At 41.8% G+C, this 21,750-nt stretch overlaps 1 protein-coding gene and 1 non-coding gene across 3 annotated transcripts; one reads left to right on the top strand and one right to left on the bottom strand.

Annotated features, from left to right (window-relative positions):
- Positions 1 to 485: 485 nt before the first annotated feature.
- LOC134640855 (heterogeneous nuclear ribonucleoprotein L-like) lies at positions 486 to 13,430 on the top strand. Of its 2 annotated transcripts, XM_063492893.2 has the most exons (14): positions 526 to 618; positions 1,870 to 1,985; positions 2,359 to 2,596; positions 3,526 to 3,611; positions 3,863 to 3,959; positions 4,206 to 4,278; positions 8,868 to 8,900; positions 9,610 to 9,681; positions 10,102 to 10,349; positions 11,298 to 11,419; positions 11,886 to 12,087; positions 12,187 to 12,244; positions 12,402 to 12,512; positions 12,750 to 13,430. In XM_063492893.2, the coding sequence occupies exons 1-14, from the start codon at positions 541 to 543 to the stop codon at positions 12,806 to 12,808; spliced, it is 1,593 nt and encodes a 530-aa protein (XP_063348963.1). In that variant the 5' UTR covers positions 526 to 540; the 3' UTR covers positions 12,809 to 13,430. The 2 variants fall into 2 exon arrangements, with proteins under 2 accessions (XP_063348964.1, XP_063348963.1); XM_063492894.1 differs by lacking the exon at positions 8,868 to 8,900 and having other exon boundaries at positions 486 to 618.
- A 7,331-nt stretch (positions 13,431 to 20,761) lies between these two features.
- LOC134642439 (U1 spliceosomal RNA) lies at positions 20,762 to 20,925 on the bottom strand. Its single transcript, XR_010096155.1, has one exon. It is a non-coding gene; the product is annotated as a U1 spliceosomal RNA (small nuclear RNA).
- Between the last annotated feature and the right edge of the window lie 825 nt (positions 20,926 to 21,750).

Below are 21,750 nucleotides of genomic sequence, written 5' to 3'. Positions count from 1 at the left end.
GAAAACAAGAACCGGGTCAAAGGCTACAAAAAAACTACTCCCTGGCATGCACCAATTACCTGCAACACTAACCTCACAGACAGGGAAGGCTTCTTTAAAATGTTGCTCAGTTCTGAAACTTTGGGTTGTCATTATTTTGACCAGGAACACTCAGCCAACGATGATTTCAGACCGCATAAAGATGGTAGCACCTGAACCTCCTCGGATCAGATCTGATCATTAGTAATACGGTTTTATTGTAAATGCTAAACTTGAATAATATTGCGCCTGTTCGGTAAAAGTACATACTTAATCTTAGTCACTTAAAAATAACCAGCCTTGTATTGGTATATGCTGCGTTTTACTTCAAAATAACGACTTAAACGCTTCTTTTTTCCGATTGGTTCGTACTCAAGTTACAAGCTGATTGACAGCTGCCTTGGCCTATCATGTCGCGTTATGTATTGTAAGTGGGCGTGGATACACGAGCCTCGTTTTTCTTGACTTTTCCGTCCATTTCACTTCGTCGTCACTACCACCATCCTTTTTAACCGGGACAACATGGCTACTGCAGCTAACCGTTACTACAGCGAAGACGGCAGGGCAACGAAAAGACAGAAAACCGACGGAATGGCCACGGTACGTTGGTCTCAGGAAGAATGGGAATTAATTTAGCGTAGAGTGTGAATATACGCAGCTCGGGAACTCATTTCTCGGTGCAGTTTGATTCATTCAGAAGTGAGCTGGAAAAAAATGTGTCACGACGCGCCGCAGGTTATTAAATCCATGCCCGGGAAGATAGTTGTCCAACAAAACTGGGCGTTTTACAATGTTTTTCCATTTAAACGCTGTGTATTTTAGATTGCAGCTGCTCGGGATGTGTCTCTGGGCGTAAATAGTATTGTGCCCGTGCCTTGCCCTCTGAATGGAGCTGTCGGAGGGCGGTTTCCCCGGCTCGGCCTTGCCGTAGCTCGGCTTTGTTCTAGTGCCGGTAATGTTAGCAACGTGCTAGCTGTTAGTCGCCCACGACATAACCCGCTTTTTATTGTAGAGATCATTGGCCATTAGTCCATAGTTTGAGCAAGCCAATTATTTTTTTTACGTTTATACAGAACTATATAACTATGGAATTGAAACCACGTTATTAGAACTGTGGGCCTGATTAGCACCCCTTACCCCCCAACTGCTCAAAACTCAAACGGGATAGTGACCAGTATTCAGTCCGGGAAGGACGCACAGAAGTGTCTCACTGAGTAGCTTGTGTAGCTAGGTGTAGTTTTATTAGACCATGTGGAAGAGAGCGTGTTACAGTATTAAATATATTTTATCTTTTGTGGGACGGTTAAAAAAAACACCCAGCAAAAATGCACATTAGGGAATTTTCCTTCCACTCGCAATTATTTCTGCAGGATAAATTCGTTAAGCGTGTCAGAAGAATCCTTAAATAGATGATCCGATGTCCGCAGGTTGCACAAGTAACTGGACATGTTTCGAGTTTCCTTCATTGATTGTCAAATATTTTGGTGCCCAATAATAGGAAAATTCCCAGTATTGTATTTCATTTTTTTAAATGCAGAATAATCCAGTTAATTTCTTGTCTTTCTTCTTCAATGTAACTGCGCTGTATAAATATAGTTCAATTGAACAGTTGTTGAAATCCTGAATTAAAGCTAAAAGTCTGAATAGAATCGCATCTAGATTGTTTTGTGGTCGTTATACAGTGGCACAATTACAAAGTCTCTCACTGTCCAAATATGTGTGGGCCTAGCTGTAATGCGGATGATCATTACGAGCCAGGAAAAACCCTTCATAAAGAGGAAGTCTACAGTTAGCTGTTTTTTTGTTTGTTTGTTTGTTTGTTTTTGTTTTTTTAAATTGTGTTTTTAATAGGGATACGAAGATCCGCACAAGACCCTTCCATCCGTGGTGGTCCATGTCCGGGGGCTGGTGGATGGTGTTACAGAAGCTGACCTTGTGGAAGCCTTGCAAGAATTTGGAGCAATCAGGTAAAAACTTGGAGCTTGGAATAAAGTTTTCCACAAGCAGCAGCTGAGTGACTTTTAATGATTGCTTTTAAACCAAACCCAACTCTGGCCTTCAACTACATAGAGAAATGCTGATCCCTTTAGATCCTCAGGTAGGATCCTTAAGTCAGTGCTTATATCTGAAGACTTTGGAACAACCTCACCAAGGCTTGAAGCGTCATGACTTCCTTCAGATTACTTCGTCAGATACAACGGGATGGTTTTTACATGTCATTCATTTATCAGCTTTTAGTTTGTGTATTGTCTTAGTTTGGCATTCTTTGTGAAGATTTTTTTAAAGGTGCTATATAAATAAAGTTATCAACTCCCAGCTAATATGTTCTGTTTGTCTTAGCTATGTGGTGGTGATGCCCAATAAGCGTCAGGCGCTGGTGGAGTACGAGGACATGAACGGATCATCCACAGCTGTGACTTATGCTGCAGACAACCAGGTATACATCGCCGGCCACCCAGCATTCATCAACTACTCCACCAGCCAGAAGATATCCAGGCCCGGAGACTCGGATGACTCGAGAACCGTTAACAATGTTCTTCTGTTCACTATCATGAACCCCATCTACCCTATTACAACAGTGAGTGCAAAGATTTGTGTCATTACTTTGCCTGGGTCTGTTTTGTGTACCAGCTGATGGGTGTCCTTAAATGTCAGTGCTGTTGTTTTTCCACAAACAGTTGTTAGTAGTTATGCACTGCAGGAAAAGTTTTAAAGTTGGCTGCCGCTCTGGTAGTTTGGAACAATGTCAGTTATGTGTTGGTGGCTGAAATAAAAGGGAAGCAGAGGCCACAAATGCTACAACCCATACAAATACAGAGTATCTTTGGCATTTGTTGGAATGTGCTGCTTTTCTCTGAAAATTGAGTGGCGGTGCTGTAACGGCGATGTAACGGTATAAAGACGTTCCTGCTTAGATCATTCATGGACACCATGCAGCCCCAGGCTTGTACCAGCCTGTAGACGTCCTGTCAGTGAAAGTGTACACACATACACAATAATGAGTAGCATTATGTTAATCCACTTTATATGGTGCACCCCACTGAAGAAGTTCACATCCTCAGATTGACATATTTAATCGATTTTTAAAATTTAACATGGATCTTTTATATAGTTAATGCCACACCAACAGTATCAATAAGTTCTGAACGCCACCTTTTGTGAATCGCTGCACTCCACCTAGCCTATGGATACAGTTGTCACCCTTGTGAATGGGAGTACACTCAGGAACTGACTTCACACCTGCTGGTTGCACTTTAATGCTGTTTTGGGTAATTGCACAGCTAGAATTTTGTAACTCTCAGATTCTCAGACTGTACAGAGGGTGGTGCTCTGATTGGGGGGAAATCTGGGAGTTTCAAGAAAACTGATTATTTAAAAAAAAAAAAAAAAAATTGTGTGAAACTTTTAAGCAAACTTTTAAGGGGGGGGGGGGGTCAAAACTTGCATCAAAATCGTTTTGAATAACAAATCTAATCATAAAACTCGTGTTTTGTTTCATGTTCTCAGGACGTCCTCTACACTATCTGCAACAACTGTGGGCCGGTCCAGAGAATTGTTATCTTCAGGAAAAACGGTGTCCAGGCAATGGTTGAATATCCTTTCAAGTGTTCACTGGCTGCTATCTTATTTGTTAACCGTGAGAAACAAAGGAAAGCTGGTATCTTTATAAACAGAGAAGAAACAAGGTGGAGATCAGTTGCCTAAAATTTACCCACAGTGAGACTCCTAACGGCATGTGGGTTTGTTTGTTTGTTTTTTTGTCTCCTGTCTTCTTCTTCTTCATTCTTTAGTGCCATTTTAAAAAATCCAAATACACACCTTGTGCCCTTAACCGTGCCATCACGTTTGACTCCGTTCAAAGTGCCCAGAGGGCCAAGGCGTCACTCAATGGAGCAGATATCTACTCTGGCTGCTGCACCCTGAAGATCGAGTATGCAAAGGTAACACCTGCAAATAAAATTCTTTGTTAGAAAGTGAATGTTTCTGAGTTAATGACATGTAATGAAAGCTAGTTCTAAGTATAACTGATTCTAGATAGTTTTTTAGCCAAAGTCACAGTAGATTGGAGGGAAAGAGCCACCGGTTTAGAACCCCTGTCCAGTCAGTTAAAAAAAATGTTATTTTCATTTGACAGGTTAAAAGTCGGATTTGTTTATTCATATAATTTTTTTTACATTTTATTCCAGCCCACTCGTTTGAATGTGTTCAAGAATGACCAGGACACTTGGGACTACACAAACCCCAATCTGGGAGGCCCAGGTAAAACCTCAAGCAGCAGACACACATCCCCCAGTCATTTGCTTAGTGCTACATATGCTCTGTAGCTGAGAAGCCTGACACTGTTCAGCACCCTTACTGCCACTGTGGGGACTTGCAGCAAGCATGCTACTGGGCAGATGGAGGCAGCACTCTTCACTGATAATGCTACAACATGGATACATTTTTTTTTTTTATATGCCAAGTGTATGTTGGCATATTTTGAAACAAACCAGTGTGGCATTATGACTGAAGCGTTACTTTGGGTCTTTACATTTCTCTGGGTTTTCAGGTTCATTAAGTAAAAACAAACAAAAAAAAAAAAAAGCAGAACTTGTAATTTTTTATTTTTTACAAACCAGTATATCGCTAAGTGGTGAGACTGGCAGGAACAGACAGACAGAAAGATAACATAGCGAGGCTAATATTTTCTGTGGCATGTTGTTGTTCTGGTTTACTTGTGTTTGAACTTTTTACATTCAGTATTTCCAGTCACGTGACCCTCCCTTCAGACTCTTAAGATGAGTAAATTGTGGTGCTTGTGACTGTAGATCCTGCTTCTGCACCTGTCTAACCTAGTTTGTGTTTCCTAGCAGCTCATTAAGTCAGTTCACCTCGGGCTGAAGTTACTGTCAGGAAGTAGTTTTCACTGTTTCAAGAATAGAGCAGCTTTCTTTTCCCTGAAGCAGTAGAGAGACTGTTTGTCTAATGCTGGGACAGCATATTAACAATATGTCCTCCTCCACAAAGAGTGATTTAAATAAATGGATTGATTTTTCTAAAGTCGGGTGTCTTATAATAAATAATACTGCAAAACAACAAAATGCATAAAGGGTTAAAAACAGCCACAGGCCAGTGATGGTATATATACCAGTCAGTTCACCTGCAAAGCGAACCACCGTTAAAAGTTGTTTTTCTTTCTTTCTTTTCCTTGTTGTAGCTGTTTTGCGTTAAAGGAAGTCTATAACATTACAGAAACAATAAGGCTGGGAGAAAAAAAGCAGGGAGGTGGAGGCGTTTCTCTTGCTTGATTAAAACGAAATTGGTGCATTAGAGCTAATGCGCAATATTTGCTTCACTACTTTTATTTTTAAAGCTCAAGTTGGTAATCATTTTGCAGTTTCAGACCAATAATATAAACAAATCTAGTATTCAGTCTTAAAGATTAAGCTAGCTTTTTGTGTAAAGATGTTAAAATTACTTGGTTTGCAGGGAACAGTGGTTCAGTCTAATGCCTGAAATAGGCTTCAGCAGCAAATCTGCCTCACAGCTTAAGAGGAAATGGAAAATCCTTTTAACCTTACTTCGTAACCTGATGTGTACGTCCTGATAAATGTAACGACTTAAATGGCGTGGAAGGTAGAGGTGACGGGTTAGGACGTCTATTTCCCGCAGAAGTCTAAATCAAACTTGGACAGTTAAAGTGCGTTTTTTGTTTTTTTCTGCTGCAGAAAAGTTCAAAATGTCTTACAGCTTTTTCTTCACATTACAGCAGTGTGGCTGACTGGAAGCAACAGTGTTTACTACTTTATACTGTTATTTGTATTTATTTTTTAAAAATTTAAATAAGACATTCTGATATTCTTCATTTAACTTAAAGTAGAGAAGATTAAGGTTTATTTTTCCCAGTCCCAGTTTTGAGACGGATGTCTGTATGGTCACACTGACTGAGCATTGGCTGCTCTATTATTTCTCATTAAATGTCCTCTTGAATCAGTTCAGTCACAGAGAAGCTAACCTGCTATGTGCACATTTTCTTTCTGCTGGCATTTGCTGTTCCTGCCCTTCTCATGGCACATTTTTGCAGGAGTGTTTTTGGATATCTGTTAGTACTATTACTTTTTTTTTTTTTTTTTTTTTTTCAAAGTGTGGTTAAACTTTGACTTTAAAGGTACTTTTTTGTAAATGTTTCTTTTTTTTCCTCTTAAAATTGTTTCCAAACTAAAGCTGTCAAGAAAACACTTCAGGTCGAAGACGTACAACTGAAGTTGGTCTATGGTTGGGCTGTACTGTTGTGTAATGCCACTTTCTAACCTGAGGTGCAGTGACTTAACCTAACCATTGTTAAACCAGGCGAACAGTTATTTACAATTGTAGTTTAAAAAAAAAAAAAAGCTTTTTTTTTTTTTTCTTTTTTTTAATTAAGGTTAAGCATCTGAAGTTTTTAAGTGTTGCCCTCCTGCCTGCAGAGGGCAATTACAAAAGGTACCTTTAAAGTCACTTAACTGAAAAACATGTCTTTGCCACCAAGACTAATGCTGGTCTTTCCCGCTGTTTTTAATTGCACCTTAATATTTACATTTCGGTTGACAAAACATGTTTGGGGGGGGTTCAGTAGTCGGGTGTAAAAAGCCAAATGTGCTTCCGTTGAAGTGTGTGTTTCTGTATTTTATTACATTTAATTTTGGCTGAGAACAGAGGTGTTGGACCAGCATCAGTTGACTGGCTATCTGTAATGGGTGACTTTCAAAAAAACCAACTATGCACAGAAGCTTTGTGCAGATACACGCTGACATCAACACTCAGCGACCACCATCTCAAGCATCCACTTCTTCAGGGAGGACACTACCACTATCACACAGAGGGCCAAATGTCCCCTGAGATACCATCCATCCAACACGCCGATGTAGGACTGATACACCACTCAATCGTCATCTCTGCATTCTTGCACAAGATCCATGGAGACATTTGTAGAGTGTGGGGAGTTTTGGTACTGAGCTACACTCGGTCCCTCCCCTCCGTTTTCCCCCTTCTTCGTCACTTTGAGACACAAGCAGCTACAGTGCTCCCATTGTCTACACCAAACGAAGACTGACACCAGAGAAGACACAGCACCACCCACCCAGACAGAAGCTAGTGACAGGCATCTTTCACCACAGCAGACGATGCATACTGATAACAATCAGTCAAGATCACATTTTTTTTTAAAGCCTCGAGCTAAACTGCTCGTCACGCTTTCCGACACGAACGCAACACACTGACGCCGTACCGACTGATCCACCTCACACCCTCGAATCAAGACATTTCCACTCACATTGGAGTCAACACAAGACAACTGATGAAGACAAGACACTGCTGACAACACCATCAGCACACTCAGAGCCCAGTCAGACCATCCACTGTGTCCCTCCCTCACATGGAGTTCAGCTTTTCTCTCTCGCTCTTTCTCCTCTTTCTCCCTCTGATTTTCTTACTACTTGCATCCCTGTTTAGCTTCTTCTTTTTTTTTTCTTTAAATATATTTAAGTCTCTAGAACCTGTGTAACACCTTCCATGTGATGCAGGTTTGGCAATTTGCGGCTAAGAGGAGCCAGCTTCCCCCCCACTGAAATGTGCTCTATGGCAGCTTCAAGTCCTACCTTTCCAAAACGCAACAAAAAGGATGGAAACGCCAACCAAGCTCCCCACCTACCAGTGGGCGTTTCAGCTTGCTAAACCAGGAAATCGATCCTGAGGTGGAGACTTGCCCCCCCCCTCCCCAAAAAGAGGAAATGGATAAGAGTTTGGGATGAAATGAGTTGAGTGGAGAGTGGTGGAACTGCCGCAGCAAATGTCTTCCTCCCACTGTTTGTAAACTTGCAGTAAGTAAATCGAGACCTGTTCTCAAGGAACATAACCGCACAGCACCACATGACCCCAAAGCCCAGCTACCAACATCGCTACACAAGACAGACATGACTCCATTCTTTTTAAATTATTTTTTTCCTTCCCCTCACACAGGCTTAATCTCTCTTTCTGGAAGAGGCTGTGGTTCTGTTTTCTAATGTCAAACCTGCTCTCTGTATGTCTGTAAGCTGTGTTGTTGCTCCCTCTGTTGGCAGTTTACAGCCATCAGTAATCTCATCCATCTTCCCTGGAGCTGTGCTAGTTTCTTTGGGAAATAAATCATGTTTTAATCTGGAGTTTGGGTGTGAACTTAATGGGCTCGTGTCGGATGTGCTTGACCACAGATGGCATAAAAGATGGGCGTAGCTACCAACGCTGAAAAGTTTCTTCTAAATGGGCGGCAGGGGGCAAAAAGACTTGCGGCTGTGTAGAAGTCTATGGAAAACTGGTCCTTAGCTCCATTCTGTGACCTCATTTAACACTTTCCTGATGGGTTTATGTTCTCACCGAGTAACGCAGTAAGTTTACCAAATAAACTGTGGACATAATAAGGTTTTCCAGGGTGTTCTATTGGCTATTTGCTTGTGAGTCACAAGTTGTTAGCCAAAGAGTGAGCGGTGCCCTCCGGGTTCTCTCGTTTCGTGTGGTTTCAGAACTCATCCTGAAACTTCCTAACAAGGCTTCGCAAACCAATGGTGGTTACGTCCTTCTTTTATTTAGTCTGTGTCTGTGACCAACCCTGCTAATTACAAAGCGGCACACACCTGGTAAAGCTAGGAGAGTCTAAATTTGTCACCTGCAAAGGTACCAAGCTTGCATTTCTTATAAAATTCTTCCCCACTGAGGACAGAAAGCCTTATCATTCACGAGTGGTCTTAACGCACTCTCCTCACACTTACCTCGGGTAACTTCACTTGAGTTAAGATGTAACCATGTTTAACCTGGCTTCCCTTCTGATTGTGTATGATTATTGTGTACCTGTACAGATGGTGATGCAGATGGCAATGGGAGCAATGCAGGTGTGTGTGAGCGTACAAACTTTTTTTTTTTTTTTTTTTTTTTTTAAATTTAGCCATTTGTCATACTTATCCAGACTGACTTTGTTTGATACCCTTACCCTCTTCACTTCTGAGATCATCAGCATCCACCTCATCCTTGCCATTTACTCCTGTTCCACTTTACATGCTAAGGGGTTTAGCATTGTGGATGTTTTTCAGTTAAAGGGGTTTTGGGGTTATTTCCTTAGACCCTAATTCTGTCTTTGTCATTCATTACACGTCCTTGCCCTCCCCACCATTCCTTTACAATCACTCAAGACCAAAAGGGGCAGTTGCTGAGATGGTTGAGATGTTTGGAGTGTAATCTGGGGGAGGGTTGTTCATCTTTGCTGGAGCGGCTCTCGCAGGCCCGATGCATCTGGCCTGTGAGAGCCAGATGCATCAATCTTTAAATGCATGCATTTCTCTTAAGTACTCTGATTAGTTTCTTTTGTTTTTCTAATTGTTCCTCTGACAGATTATTTAGACGCTTTGGTGTGCACTCTGATGCACCTTTGGCATCATAATGTCAGTTTACCATAATACATATTTTGTGCTCAAGCATCCCATTGTCATGTAGAGATTACAGTTCTGTTTCCAGACTTTTCTTGTTATATTTATCTCCTTTTTTTTTTTTTTTTTTTCTTTCTCTATCCTTTTCTTCTTTCCTTTTGTCTTCCTGTTCTTATAGACGATGTGAATGCCAACCCTAACAAGCGCCAGAGACAGCCTGCTCTGCTGGGCGACCACCCTCCAGAGTACGGTAAGGCTCTCACGCCCCTGGGGAACAAGAGAACCCACTGAAACACAACATGCAAAATGCTGAGCTAATCTCCTCTGTACGTCGATTAATCCTAGTCCCAGACTGAATGAAGGATTCAGTCGAGATCTAGTTTAAGACTAGGTTTATTAGCCCTAAATTGGGGAAACTGAGGTATAAACTTTAATAATCCAAACTATCTACATCCAGTATGAGTCAACAGTCATTTTAAACTTGGTACATTCAAGTTAAGACGATTGTGTAAATTGGGTCCTCCACACAGTGGCAGTGAGGTGGTGCTGTGTCCTATGTAATTGGCTCTACAGATCTCAGTATTTTCCAGAAAAGCTTACCTCACCCTGCTTGATTACTGGTGTTATTTTCACATTTTCTCACTTTCCTGATTTCTGCCGCATTCTTCAGGAGGTGGTTACCATGGTTACGATGAGAGCTACGGATCCCCGCCCTACGAAGGTCGCCGTATGGGTCCACCAATGAGAGGGCGTGGAGGGAGAAGCTACGGTCCAGGCTACGGACCTCCTCCCCCTCCTCCTGGCGAGTACGGCGCACATGCTGATTCGCCGGTTGTCATGGTGTACGGGTTGGACCCTGTCAAGATGAACGCCGACCGCGTCTTCAACATCTTCTGTCTCTATGGGAACGTAGAGCGGGTCAGTGCCTGTTTTTGAGCTGCTGCAGTGTAAATCATCAATCATTGATTGTGTTTGGTGTATGTGAAAACATCCTTCATCTCCCTTGAGCTCAGTAAACACTTTCCTGTTTATACTGTGGGTTAAATCATGAGTTCTAAGTACTGTATTGATAATCACGGGTATCTTCACGCTCCCACAGTTGGTCAGAACTCTCCTGGTTTGAAAGAGCTAAGATGAAGGTGGGTCTTTTATAAAAGACATCAGTCTTTTATATCAGGCTATGGTCTTTATTTTAACGACATCGGTGGATGATGTCAGAGTTCGGAGCTGATGGATGTTTTCTTATTGTTTAGGACCAGAAGTCTTCAGCAGTCAGACCTCTGCTGACCATTAGAAAGAACACAGGTCTAATAAAAGATGATTTTGGTGCATGTCTAAGTCCCTGGGATGTCGTGCCTGTGGGTCTTCATGTGTGCTGTAGTAATTAATATGAACTGACAACATCCTGTAACTCTATATTATGACTTAAACCTAATATGGCACCTTTGAACAGCGAAACCTGAAGTGAGATTACTTAAGTGAACGTTAAGTTAATGCAAACATTTAAAATAATGCAATTAATGTATATTCCTTCAGAAGTAAATGCACTGACATGAACATTTAACAATGACCCAGGAGGTGTATCACATTTGTTTTTCTAACTCCTGTTTGGATATAAAAGCTCAGTGAGCAGGATGAAGTTACCAGCGGGCAAAATTTCACACTGAGAGTGAAACAAAGGAATGTCAGCAGGAAGTGTTATCATGGCTGAAACTGAGTCAATATTTTCCACCTCAACAATGCCACACTTGTGTTCCCGTTCATCAGCACGCACACAAGTCAAATTGGCAAATCGATTCTGTGTTTAGGTCAAAGCGAAAGGCAAATAGCAGAGCACCAGTCAATCCTGTCTTTGAACCCTTCCAGGTGAAGTTCATGAAGAGTAAGCCCGGAGCAGCCATGGTGGAGATGGGAGACTGCTACGCTGTGGACCGTGCAATCACTCACCTCAACAACAACTTCCTGTTTGGACAGAAACTGAATGTGTGGTGAGTTAAACCTGAACAGTGTAATCTACAAATGTCAGACTGACGAAATCGCTCCAGGCACATCTGAGCCCGAACAAAGCAGCTTCTATTCACACGCAACAGTTTCACTCGCCCCAGCGTTAACTGATAGTCATTTGCCCAGGATTCTCTAATCTATTATCCAGATAGCAGTTGGAGTTGAAAACATCTGACCAATCACAAACTTCTCGTTTGTGATTGGTCAGATTCAGTTTAACATCAGCAGAGCGGCTGATGTTAGTTTCACTTTAAAGAATCACACAAAGGCTGACACGCTGTTTTAGTCCAAAATAAAGGCTGTGAAAATGTCATCACAAAACATGGACACATCACCCACTGGTTTATGCCTGAGCTTCTGGAGCTGCTGAGTTTTGGAGACTTGTGTAGTAAGGTGGAGCCATAAATTATTTTAAAAGGCTGATCCTCCCTCCCCCCCTATTCCCTGCAGCGTATCCAAGCAGCAAGCCATCGTTCCTGGTCAATGCTACGAGCTGGAAGATGGCACAAGCAGCTTCAAGGAATTCCACGGCTCCAGGAACAACCGGTTCACCTCCCCAGAACAAGCAGCTAAAAACCGCATCCAGCACCCGAGTAACGTGCTGCACTTCTTCAACGCTCAGCCAGAAGCCACGCCGGAGATCTTCTCTCAGGTCTGTAGGAGGAACTGTGCACATGCAGCCCAAGGATTCAAACTGTGACTGTCACAAGTGTTGCACCTGCAGACCCTAACGATGTTTGTCTTCTTACAGATTTGTGACGAGATCGGTGTCAAGGCTCCTGTTAATGTCAAAATGTTCACGGGAAAAAGTACGCTGCTTTACACCCGCCTCCTCTTGATGTGTATTTGAGTTATGCCAGTGAGCTTTAAGAAGACTGGCAGATGCACCCGATAAATATTTAAAACGATGACTGAATCTGAATAAAATCAAACGTCTCATCACATTTCTGCATCTGTGCCCACCAGGCGGAGCAGCTCCCAGTGATCGCAGTGCTTCAGGTCTGTTAGAGTGGGAGTCGATCAACGATGCTATGGAAGCTCTGGCCATGATAAACCACTACCAAATGAAAAATCCAAGTAAGTTTTCAATGAAGCTCTCAGGTATCCTTTTTTAAATTATACACAGTAAGCAGTTGTCAGGTTAGGTTAAGAGTTAGTTAACTCTAAGGAGCTGACAGTGCTTCATCTACACACTTGTTAAAGCACACATTCAGTTCAGTTGGGAGGCTCGTTGCAGGAATTTTGTATTTTTTATTTTATTTTTTGTTTGTTTCTTTGGGGTGAGCTAACGCTGACTCTCTCCTCTCTCTGTAGCCGGTCCCTACCCGTACACCCTCAAACTGTGCTTCTCCACTGTTCAGCACGCCAACTGAGCGCTCTTTTGTATCGAGGAAGCTGAAGATTGGTCCTGCATTCCCATGTTCACGTGTACTTAGACCATGACTGCTTGCGACACACCGCGGGGGAGAAACAGATTTTCAACAGTCATGTATTGTAACCTCTCACAATGCAGTTGTGATTCTGTGTATTTGATATATTAAGCTTAACTAATGCTGACAAGCATTTAAACTTTTGATATTTATCCCCCAGATGTGTGGCATCAACATGTTTTCACCCCAGCCCCTCAATTACTGCAGTTTTTGTTAGAAGCCTCAAGTGAGATGTCATTGGGCGCTTATCTTCTGACATTACAGCTGTATTTGTAACCCTGAGAGTGAGAACAAGTTGGCATTAGGGTATCAGTTTTTGTGTGTCTTCAATATTAAGTTGTCCTTTTTACTTTTTTGTATCATACAGGAACCTGACATAGAACATTTGAAAGATTGTTCTAAGCTCAGGTTGTTCAGTGGCAGTGGACAACATGGTTTTGTAAAAGCTGTCTTTTGCAACTTTTATCAATTTTTTTGTTGTTATTTTAATTTGTCTGTTTAGGTCTGCGTCTTCATGTCTGGTGCGCAGAGAATTTTGTTCTTACAAAATAAAAAACAAACTTGAACTCAAACTTTATTGTTCCATCATTCTGACTTAACACTTAGACACCGAACGGTAAACATGACCCTCATTTTTTAATAATGCAGCTCAGAGTAGAGCGGTGTACTGCAGAGATAGATCAGCTTTAAGGTTAACCCAGGATAACGTAGGTCCTATTAAAGCCAACAGAATCAACAAGAATGAGAATATTCAATCAAAATTAGAATTATGTTGCCAAATAAAACTAAGTTGTCTCCATCAGGGACAGAGTCAGACCCAGATCTTATTTGTAGCACCGGTTTTTATATAGATAACCTATTCTTGACAACGCACTTTACGCTCAATTATGAAGAAATTGTCATATTATATTTAGTAAGAGTCCGAGGCACTATTCTTAAAATAACATTAAAATACCAAGAGGTAAGTAAAATACCTTGAAATGTGCATGAGTGACCAAGACTAGAGCTAACAGACTGTACCAAAACGACAAAACTTAAACAGCACTAAGATATGCTTTAAAAAAAAAAAAAAAAAGATGCCAGTGATCCAGATCTGAGGAACACGAGGGAGTCAGTGTCACCTACACGTTGTGGTCATAAGGCCGGACACTGTTCAGCATCAGAAGGAACTCAGGGCCCACCACGCTAGCACAAGGTCAGTTCTCTAGCTGGGCTGAAGGACATCTGCCCTCCGTCCACATGGAGTCTGTTTCTTTCCAACTGTCTAATGCTGCCGTGGCAGCATTGCAGGCTGTGGGGAAGAGAAAACACACTTTATCCCACAAGCTGGTACATTCCAGCCCTACAGCAGCCAAAATAATGAAACAAAGGACCTTCACACAAAAACAGCTGTTCTGTGTAGCCTATTTAATTAAAAACCTTAAGGTAACAACTTATTAGTGTATTCCTCATATGTTTTATCAGAAGCACACTCTCTACTTTTAAGATTAGACTTTGCACTTTCTTTGCTGTTAAAGCTTATAGGGTTGGATCAGGTGACCCTGAATCCTCCCTTAGTTATGCTGCAATAGGCCTAGGCTGCTGGGGGCTTCCCATGATGCACCAAGTGTTTCTTTTTCACTCACCATCTGTTGTCTGGGTTTACAAATGTTCTCTTTCTCCCCTCCAATTTGCTATTGTCTTCTCACATCATCTCATCTGCCTCATCTCCACTTCCCATCCACCTTATCTGGAAATTGGCAAAGCATCCAGGACACAGAAAGAAGACACTGCACGCAGATGTGCTTTGTTTTTCGTGTGGTAAGCCGTCTGCCACGACCGGCTGGTTTGGACTCGGGTTTTGGGAGAGGACAAATAATATAACAAACCCTCAGGAAACTGAGGAGCCAGAAAAACCTGCAGAAAGGCAGACAAGACACAGAATTAATGACACACAAGAATCAAACAGCAGCAGTAACTCTCTTCTGTTCACTTTAATCTCTTTCGTGTTTCCACTTTAGCGCTGTCGGTGGATAGGCTGGATATTTAAGGCAACACACTGAGTCAGACGAAGCTTTGGTTTCTTTCATTATGTCCATTCAGAGGAAAGTCTCACAAGCCATAAAGCTAGAAGGCCGTTAGTTCAGTGCAACAACTCATTCAGAAGCCTTTATATGAGCTTAAATGAAGCTACTCTAAATAAATTATATGAATAACAACATTATATCCTGAAGCCGAGACATCAGTATCATATCTGAGACAAGTCAAATTAGTGCATCCCTACAGCAGACAGTTCTGCGTTGTGATTGGTCCGGAGTCTACGGTCACTGTAGAAAATTCTGCATTCATTCATTCATTCAATGAGCCTTGTAGATATTTCAAAACCTTGTTGATATTTCAAAACCAGGCTCTCCTGTGCTGATAACGGTTTTGCTAGGGACACAAACACAGTGTCCACAGTTTGTACAAGTAATATATCTGGCTATAGGGCTGTGCGATATGACCAAAATCTCATATCCCGATATAAGACATCTATCGTCTGATAACGATATAAATCACAAAAATTTAACATTTTCTGTAAATTCTGTGAATCTCGGGCAGCTCGACTTGCGTGAAGTGTTTCCAGCTGGGCGTCGTGTACCTGGAGTCGAGTGTTTTAACCAATGCGTGAAACGATACATTTTTAGACATAAGTTGTAACGGCCGCCGTTTCCTTTGTGAGTATTTATTACTAGGGATGGGTATCCGGTGCCATTATGGCTCCGGTTCTGACATAAACGGTAGTAACCAGACCGAAAAGCAGCGCACATTTCGGTGCTTTATTTCTGTGCTTTTTTTTTTCCTGAGATGTCATACACTTTGGATTCTAGCCAATCATTTTACCTTTGCAAGCGTAGTAGGCGAGCCCAGGTACGTACGTTCCTTTAGAGCAGAGCTACAGATTAAAAATGCCCAAGGCGAAGCGGTCAAAAGTCTGGCTGTACTTCACAGCAAAAGATGCAAACTCAGCAGCCTGCAACAAGTGCTTTAAGGTGATACTGTGCAAAGGAGGTAACACCTCGAATCTGACGACGAACCTGACGACGCATAGCGTTTTTTTAAAAGCAGAGAAATGCACCGAGTTAGCAACATCCCCTCAAGAACTCGAAGAGTAGAGTCCGGGCCCCTAGCCCTGCCAGTGTAGCAGAAATGATGAGGATGATGATGGCAGCAGCAGCCGTTCTTCTCTGCGTGAGTAGCTTAATGTTGTTCGTGTGTAATTTACGTTGAGTAGGCTAACCACGTTATTAAATTAATGCATGTAAGGTGAACTAGCAAACACCGTCGTAGTTACATGCGGCTGTCTTCTTGTTTGATGGCAGATACTCCCTTCACCCTGGCCAAAAAGGCTAAAATGACCAAAGAAAATGTGGAAAACAGCTAAACATGAGAGGTTTTAGGACAAAGTCTGTGTTTTTTCCATTGTTTAAGCACTGCTTCCAGCCAAGAGTGATACCATATATGCCCTATAGCTGCAGAAAAGGCTAACATTGTTATCTTTTTACAAAAAAAACAGCTAAACATGAGAGGTTTTTGGACAAAGTTTGTGTTCTCCATTCTTTAAGCACCGGTTCGAGCACCGTTTAAGCACCGGCACCGTTTCAAAAGTACCGGTTTCGGATAAAACCTAAACGATACCCATCCCTATTTATTACACGGCGTGCTGCGGGGAAAAGCTTGTTCTAACGTTTGAATCTAAGGTTTATTTTTTAGCACCTGACGGCTCTTTTTTGCATCTCATCGTAAACACTCTGCATACTCTTTCACGTGATTCAGTTTATTTTGAAAAGTCTCAACAGGATCTTGAGCTTTATTGTGAAAGGTTTATGTGGAAAATAAACAAGCGGACACGCAATGGTTTTACCGTCGTTGTTGCTAATGACAACGCATAAAAACAGGCGCTTGTCCGTCCGTAGTGTGGTTATATTAAATATAACAGAAAGAGAGAACTTTAAGAAATTAATATAGCCACTACAGTGACCGTCAAAACGATGAAAAAATATTGCCGTAAACAGTTTATTTTGCGACACCACGAAACAAATGATAGTGTAAAATGAAACGATAGATGTTTTTATATCGTCATCCGATATATATCGTTATATCGAACAGCCCTATCTGGCTACTTTAAAGGTAAACCTTTTACCAGAGAGGGATGTAAGATAAACAGTGCACTTTTAAGGCCCTTTTACATAGAAAGTAGCACTGTGCTCTGAAACCCATCCTTTTCTACTTCTTGCGCCTACAGCCACGCCAAGTTCAAACACACTATGAACAAAAACATGGAAAAGTTGATTCTATGCGTGTCCGAGTTCAACGAACCCGAGAGGAAAGCACTGTTGAAACAACATAGTCTTCACTAGTAGGGATAGTGCCAAAGCGCTCTCACTGATTAGAGATGCATGTTTTGAAGTGACAGGGAGCAGGTGTATGTAGTCCACGTAGAGCAAGAACAGACAAAAGACATACAGGCAGCACACAGAGGCAAACGCAACACAAATTTTAGACTATTCACTTCAACTAGCAGTCAGCGCAGTACATGCCACTGTTTGTCTTGTAAAGGATCTTTACAAGACAAACATGAAGTAAAGACGAGTGCGTAACAAAGATGCAGATCGATTCAGAGATAACGCTGCTTATTAGGGCTGCACGATTAATCGTTAGAAAATCGCGATCTCGATTCATACTTATGTGCGATCTCATTTCCAAATGACAACGATTTAAAAAAAAAAAAAAAAAGACGACGACGATTGTACCGCATTTTGATCCGGGACGTAATCTGCATGAAAACAAGCGCTCACTCTTCCTGCTCAACAAATGACAAGGGCGGAGCCTTATACCACGTGATACAGAAGCTGTGCCGTGTGATGCTCAAATTGGCAGGAAAGAAACAACGGAGAGCACGTCAGGGATGACGAGAAAGTGACAGGAGAAAATTCGTCCCGGTCAACCACCCAAACATCAATAACGGGAACCTTATACAGCGCTTCCCTATACACGTTGAACTCCCGCAGGCACAAAGAAATTACGGAGGCTATTACCTATCACCTGACCAAGGATATATCAACACTGTGCAAAACGAGGGATTTAGGAAAATGAACAACACCCTAGACAAACGCTACACTGTGCCGTCCCGCAACTATTTTTCTATTGTTGCACTACCTGCTAGGGCTGCTCGATTATGGCAAAAATGATAATCACGATTATTTTCACTGAAATTGAGATCTCGATTATTTGACGATATTTATTTAACAATAACAATGTATTGAATAATGGCTTTAAAGATGTCAAAAAATAATATAAAATAGTGTGCAAATACTGATAACAGTGCAAATGTTTGCAATATAAAAAATAAATGAAAAATGTAAACATCTATGTTTAGTGAACTTCAAAATACTGCATAACACTGGTTGTTCACTGTGTTAACTGAGCAGTGGTCTTTGGCGAGGAAAACGTTACCGCGTTTGTTATCTCCTTGTGTCTCTGGGAGCTGCTGGGATATTTAGTCGCGTTGTACAGGGTAGCGTGAATGGAAGTCTGTGAGGATGAAGCAGGTGTTGTCAAGAGTTTTTCTCTATGTTCCTTCATTGTTTGATCGTATGTCACTTTGTGAGCGGTCTTCAAATGATTGAATAAATTTGTAGTGTTGCTCTGTGGTGCAGCTACGACACCGTAGCAAAGTTTCCACACTATGTCTACTTGATCCACGTCTGACTCCGCGAACCCATAATGTCTCCACACCACTTAAGTCGTTTTACCTCTCTTTTCAACCAACGGCATTCTTTCTTCAGCAGCCATTATCCTCTCCTCACCAAATAAATTCTGCTTAGCTTTCCGAGCTCTCCGAGCTTCCCTCGGGTCCTCTTAATTGTTGTGACGCGTGTTCGAAAGAGAGGTGCGCTCGATTTACCACACGGAGCAGCGCGAGAGGAGGAGCTAATAATCGGCTCAGTCATTTTTAATGATCGTTGAAAGCCCAGATCGTAATCACGATTAAAATTCGATTAATTGAGCAGCCCTAATCCAAATTATTGTGGAGACTACCAAGGAAAGCAGAGAAGGCTGACATATCCACACCTAAAGTGCTATTAAGTGCATTCAGGGCAATACAGCCTTTAACGTTGCACTCTTTGCTCAAGCTACCCAGAAATCTCAAAGCAGTCCCATAAGCAGCAATTCCAGTATGTTATTGTCTATATTGTGTGTCAGACATCAACGCATCCTTTAAATCTCAGACAGAAACAAAATGACTCCATCATTTACTACTACAGACAGCTTTACTACAGCAAGGTAAATGTCCCCAAACAGTGAGGGTCACTACACTTTGAATACAAAAACATAAATGACGTCTCCCTTCAACTTTGTTAGCTAACCTCTTTATCTCCAACTCTTTATCTACACCTGAGGCAACCCACAGGCCAAGTCCAGTAGCGGCAACAATCACACCCAAATTTCTCCAGAAATGATTAAGTTTGGGTGGTATAATTTCTCTGCTCCTCAGCAAGCAGGAGTCCATCTGGTTTGTGGTTTGGTTGCTTTGTTGACTTTTCTTTCACTTCCAGTTACTCATTCAAAACAACAGTGATATAAAAAAACCTCAACATTTCTTACTAAGTCGGTTTTAATTCAATAAAATGTTGATAATTTAAACTCAATTCCAAACTCACGATCCTGTTTTTTTGGTATGATACCAAGTTTGGTTAGTCCTCTCTGTTTTCTCTTAATCTAACTCCAAAACAAAGCTACACACAAACAACATGAGCAAAGGTTGTCACTGACTGACAAATGACAGAGGTATTAATAACCCTGGATAGTTTCCTAGGCAACCAGAGCCTGAATACCCGCCTGCAAATGTCATCACTATAAAGAAATGCGCCAGAAGCGAATTGCTTTTTGTTCAGACACTCCTTAGTGTGTAATTGCCACAACACTGCAGCACCAGCTGGTATACTGGTAATACTAGTGCTGTCAGCATTAATCTTGTTAAAATGACGTTAATGCCATAACCGCATTAACGTGACAAATCTCTGTTAGCGAGTTAGCGCGGATCGCCCCGTGCGTGGGGCTGCACGTCGTCAACGCGGTAGCGCGGTTAGCTCGTCATTTTAACAAGATTAACGCTGATAGCACTAAAAAAAATACACATTTTTTAAATTCGCATGATTACCGACTGCAACATTACTCTACTGACTCGTCTGCAGCATCAGTGTTGGCTGATGATTTATCAAACACTCTCTTTAGCTGTGCACACACACACACAAACACACACACACACACACACACAAACACACACAGAGACCAACAATGAAAGCCTCTGTAAGCAAAGGACGATAACTACGGTCATTTCTTAGTTTTAGTGTTGATCAAACCTGCTAACACAAAGAGCTGGCTAAGCTGAACTTGGCTTGTACACCCCTGTAAAGAACAGTACCTACAGGGCTGTGGTAAACGTTTGTCAATCTGATATAGTAAAACCTTATGAGTGTTAGATTAGTGCATTTTCAGCTGTGTAAGCAAAAATAGTGTTCAAGTCACAATAAATAAATAAATAACACTGCACATCTGCAAAATCAAAGGTGAGAGGATATTTATTTTTATCCACGTGGTGATTTTTAATCAATACAGGACACAGAATGAGCAAATTCCTTCAGTAATAAAGTTCAGAGACAAAGCACAGACCAACTTGCAAAGCTCTTATCTTCCTTTAGTGGAGAACAGAGAGAACTACAAATTGTACTCAACATATGAGCCACAGCAGCCAGTTCTGACATTACTCAAATCACCCGCTCACGCACATTTCCCTAAAATACTCAATAAGAAACATCTTTGAGTCTGAATGAGTAACTATATTCTTGGGTCTGTTTTCTTTGAACATGTGATCAGGGGAGAGCGCGAACGCAGTCCCCCACTACCAGAAATTATGCAGTCGAGATTCCCACATTTGGGGAATTCGCAGGGGTCAGCACAACCGGAGTGCAATGGCTGAGCCTCGCCCTGGGTGAACCACCTTCTTGATCATGGTATCTCCCCTGCCAGGTAAGTATGAGTTGTTCACCTCACACATGGGGGACTCTTTCACACACAAACCCTGCACACTCACGGTGCTCACAATCTCACAATCAACACAAACACAGCCTGCAGGAGGCTGGGACTACACACTATTTATATACACAGGAAGGAGCTTCCAACAGAGCCACATCAGGTTATTTAGTTTTAACAAAATACGGGGAGTCTTTCCCATCATGCATTGCTGCATCTGCACAACAAAAGCTAACTGAAAGATCACAATTTTTCATCCATTTAACCTCCTTAAATCCACCAACAAACCAACAGGAAGTTCAAGTAACTCCAAGTTAAATCAAACTGCAGCTGAAAACTGTTTGATTCACGTCTGATGTTTAGAAAAAAGGGGGAAAAAACACATAAAGCACACACGTTTTCTGCTAAAAGCACAACCACTTCCTGTTCCTTTGTTATGTGCTGCTGAACAGTTCACTCTCCTCCTGCTGCTGCCCCCTACTGTCCTGGAGTAGGAACAACACTGTTTATTGCACACATATATTCTAAGAGCTTCCTTGTGTGTAAACAACAGCAAAGGAGAAAGATGAGTTTCTGTCATAATCAGACTGAACTGCTACTATATGATCAACATTTCACTGCCTGCAAAGCTCATTTCCAGCCTTACAGAAACATCTGCACAGATTAGAGGATGGTGGCATGTAAGGCTACCAGTGGCACGAAGTCGTACATGAGGGACAAGCCCACAAAGTGGGAATACAAATGGTGTGTTCTAGCTGATTGGGCACCGGGTCACACGTGACAGTTTTTTGTGTACACAGGAAAGAGTGAGGTCAACATAAGTTATGGTC

Source organism: Pelmatolapia mariae, linkage group LG14 (genome assembly GCF_036321145.2).
Source record: "Pelmatolapia mariae isolate MD_Pm_ZW linkage group LG14, Pm_UMD_F_2, whole genome shotgun sequence".
NCBI classification, from domain to species: Eukaryota; Metazoa; Chordata; class Actinopteri; order Cichliformes; family Cichlidae; genus Pelmatolapia; species Pelmatolapia mariae.
Note: the sequence above shows the minus strand (reverse complement) of the source record. Positions and strands in the feature narration are given on the sequence as shown.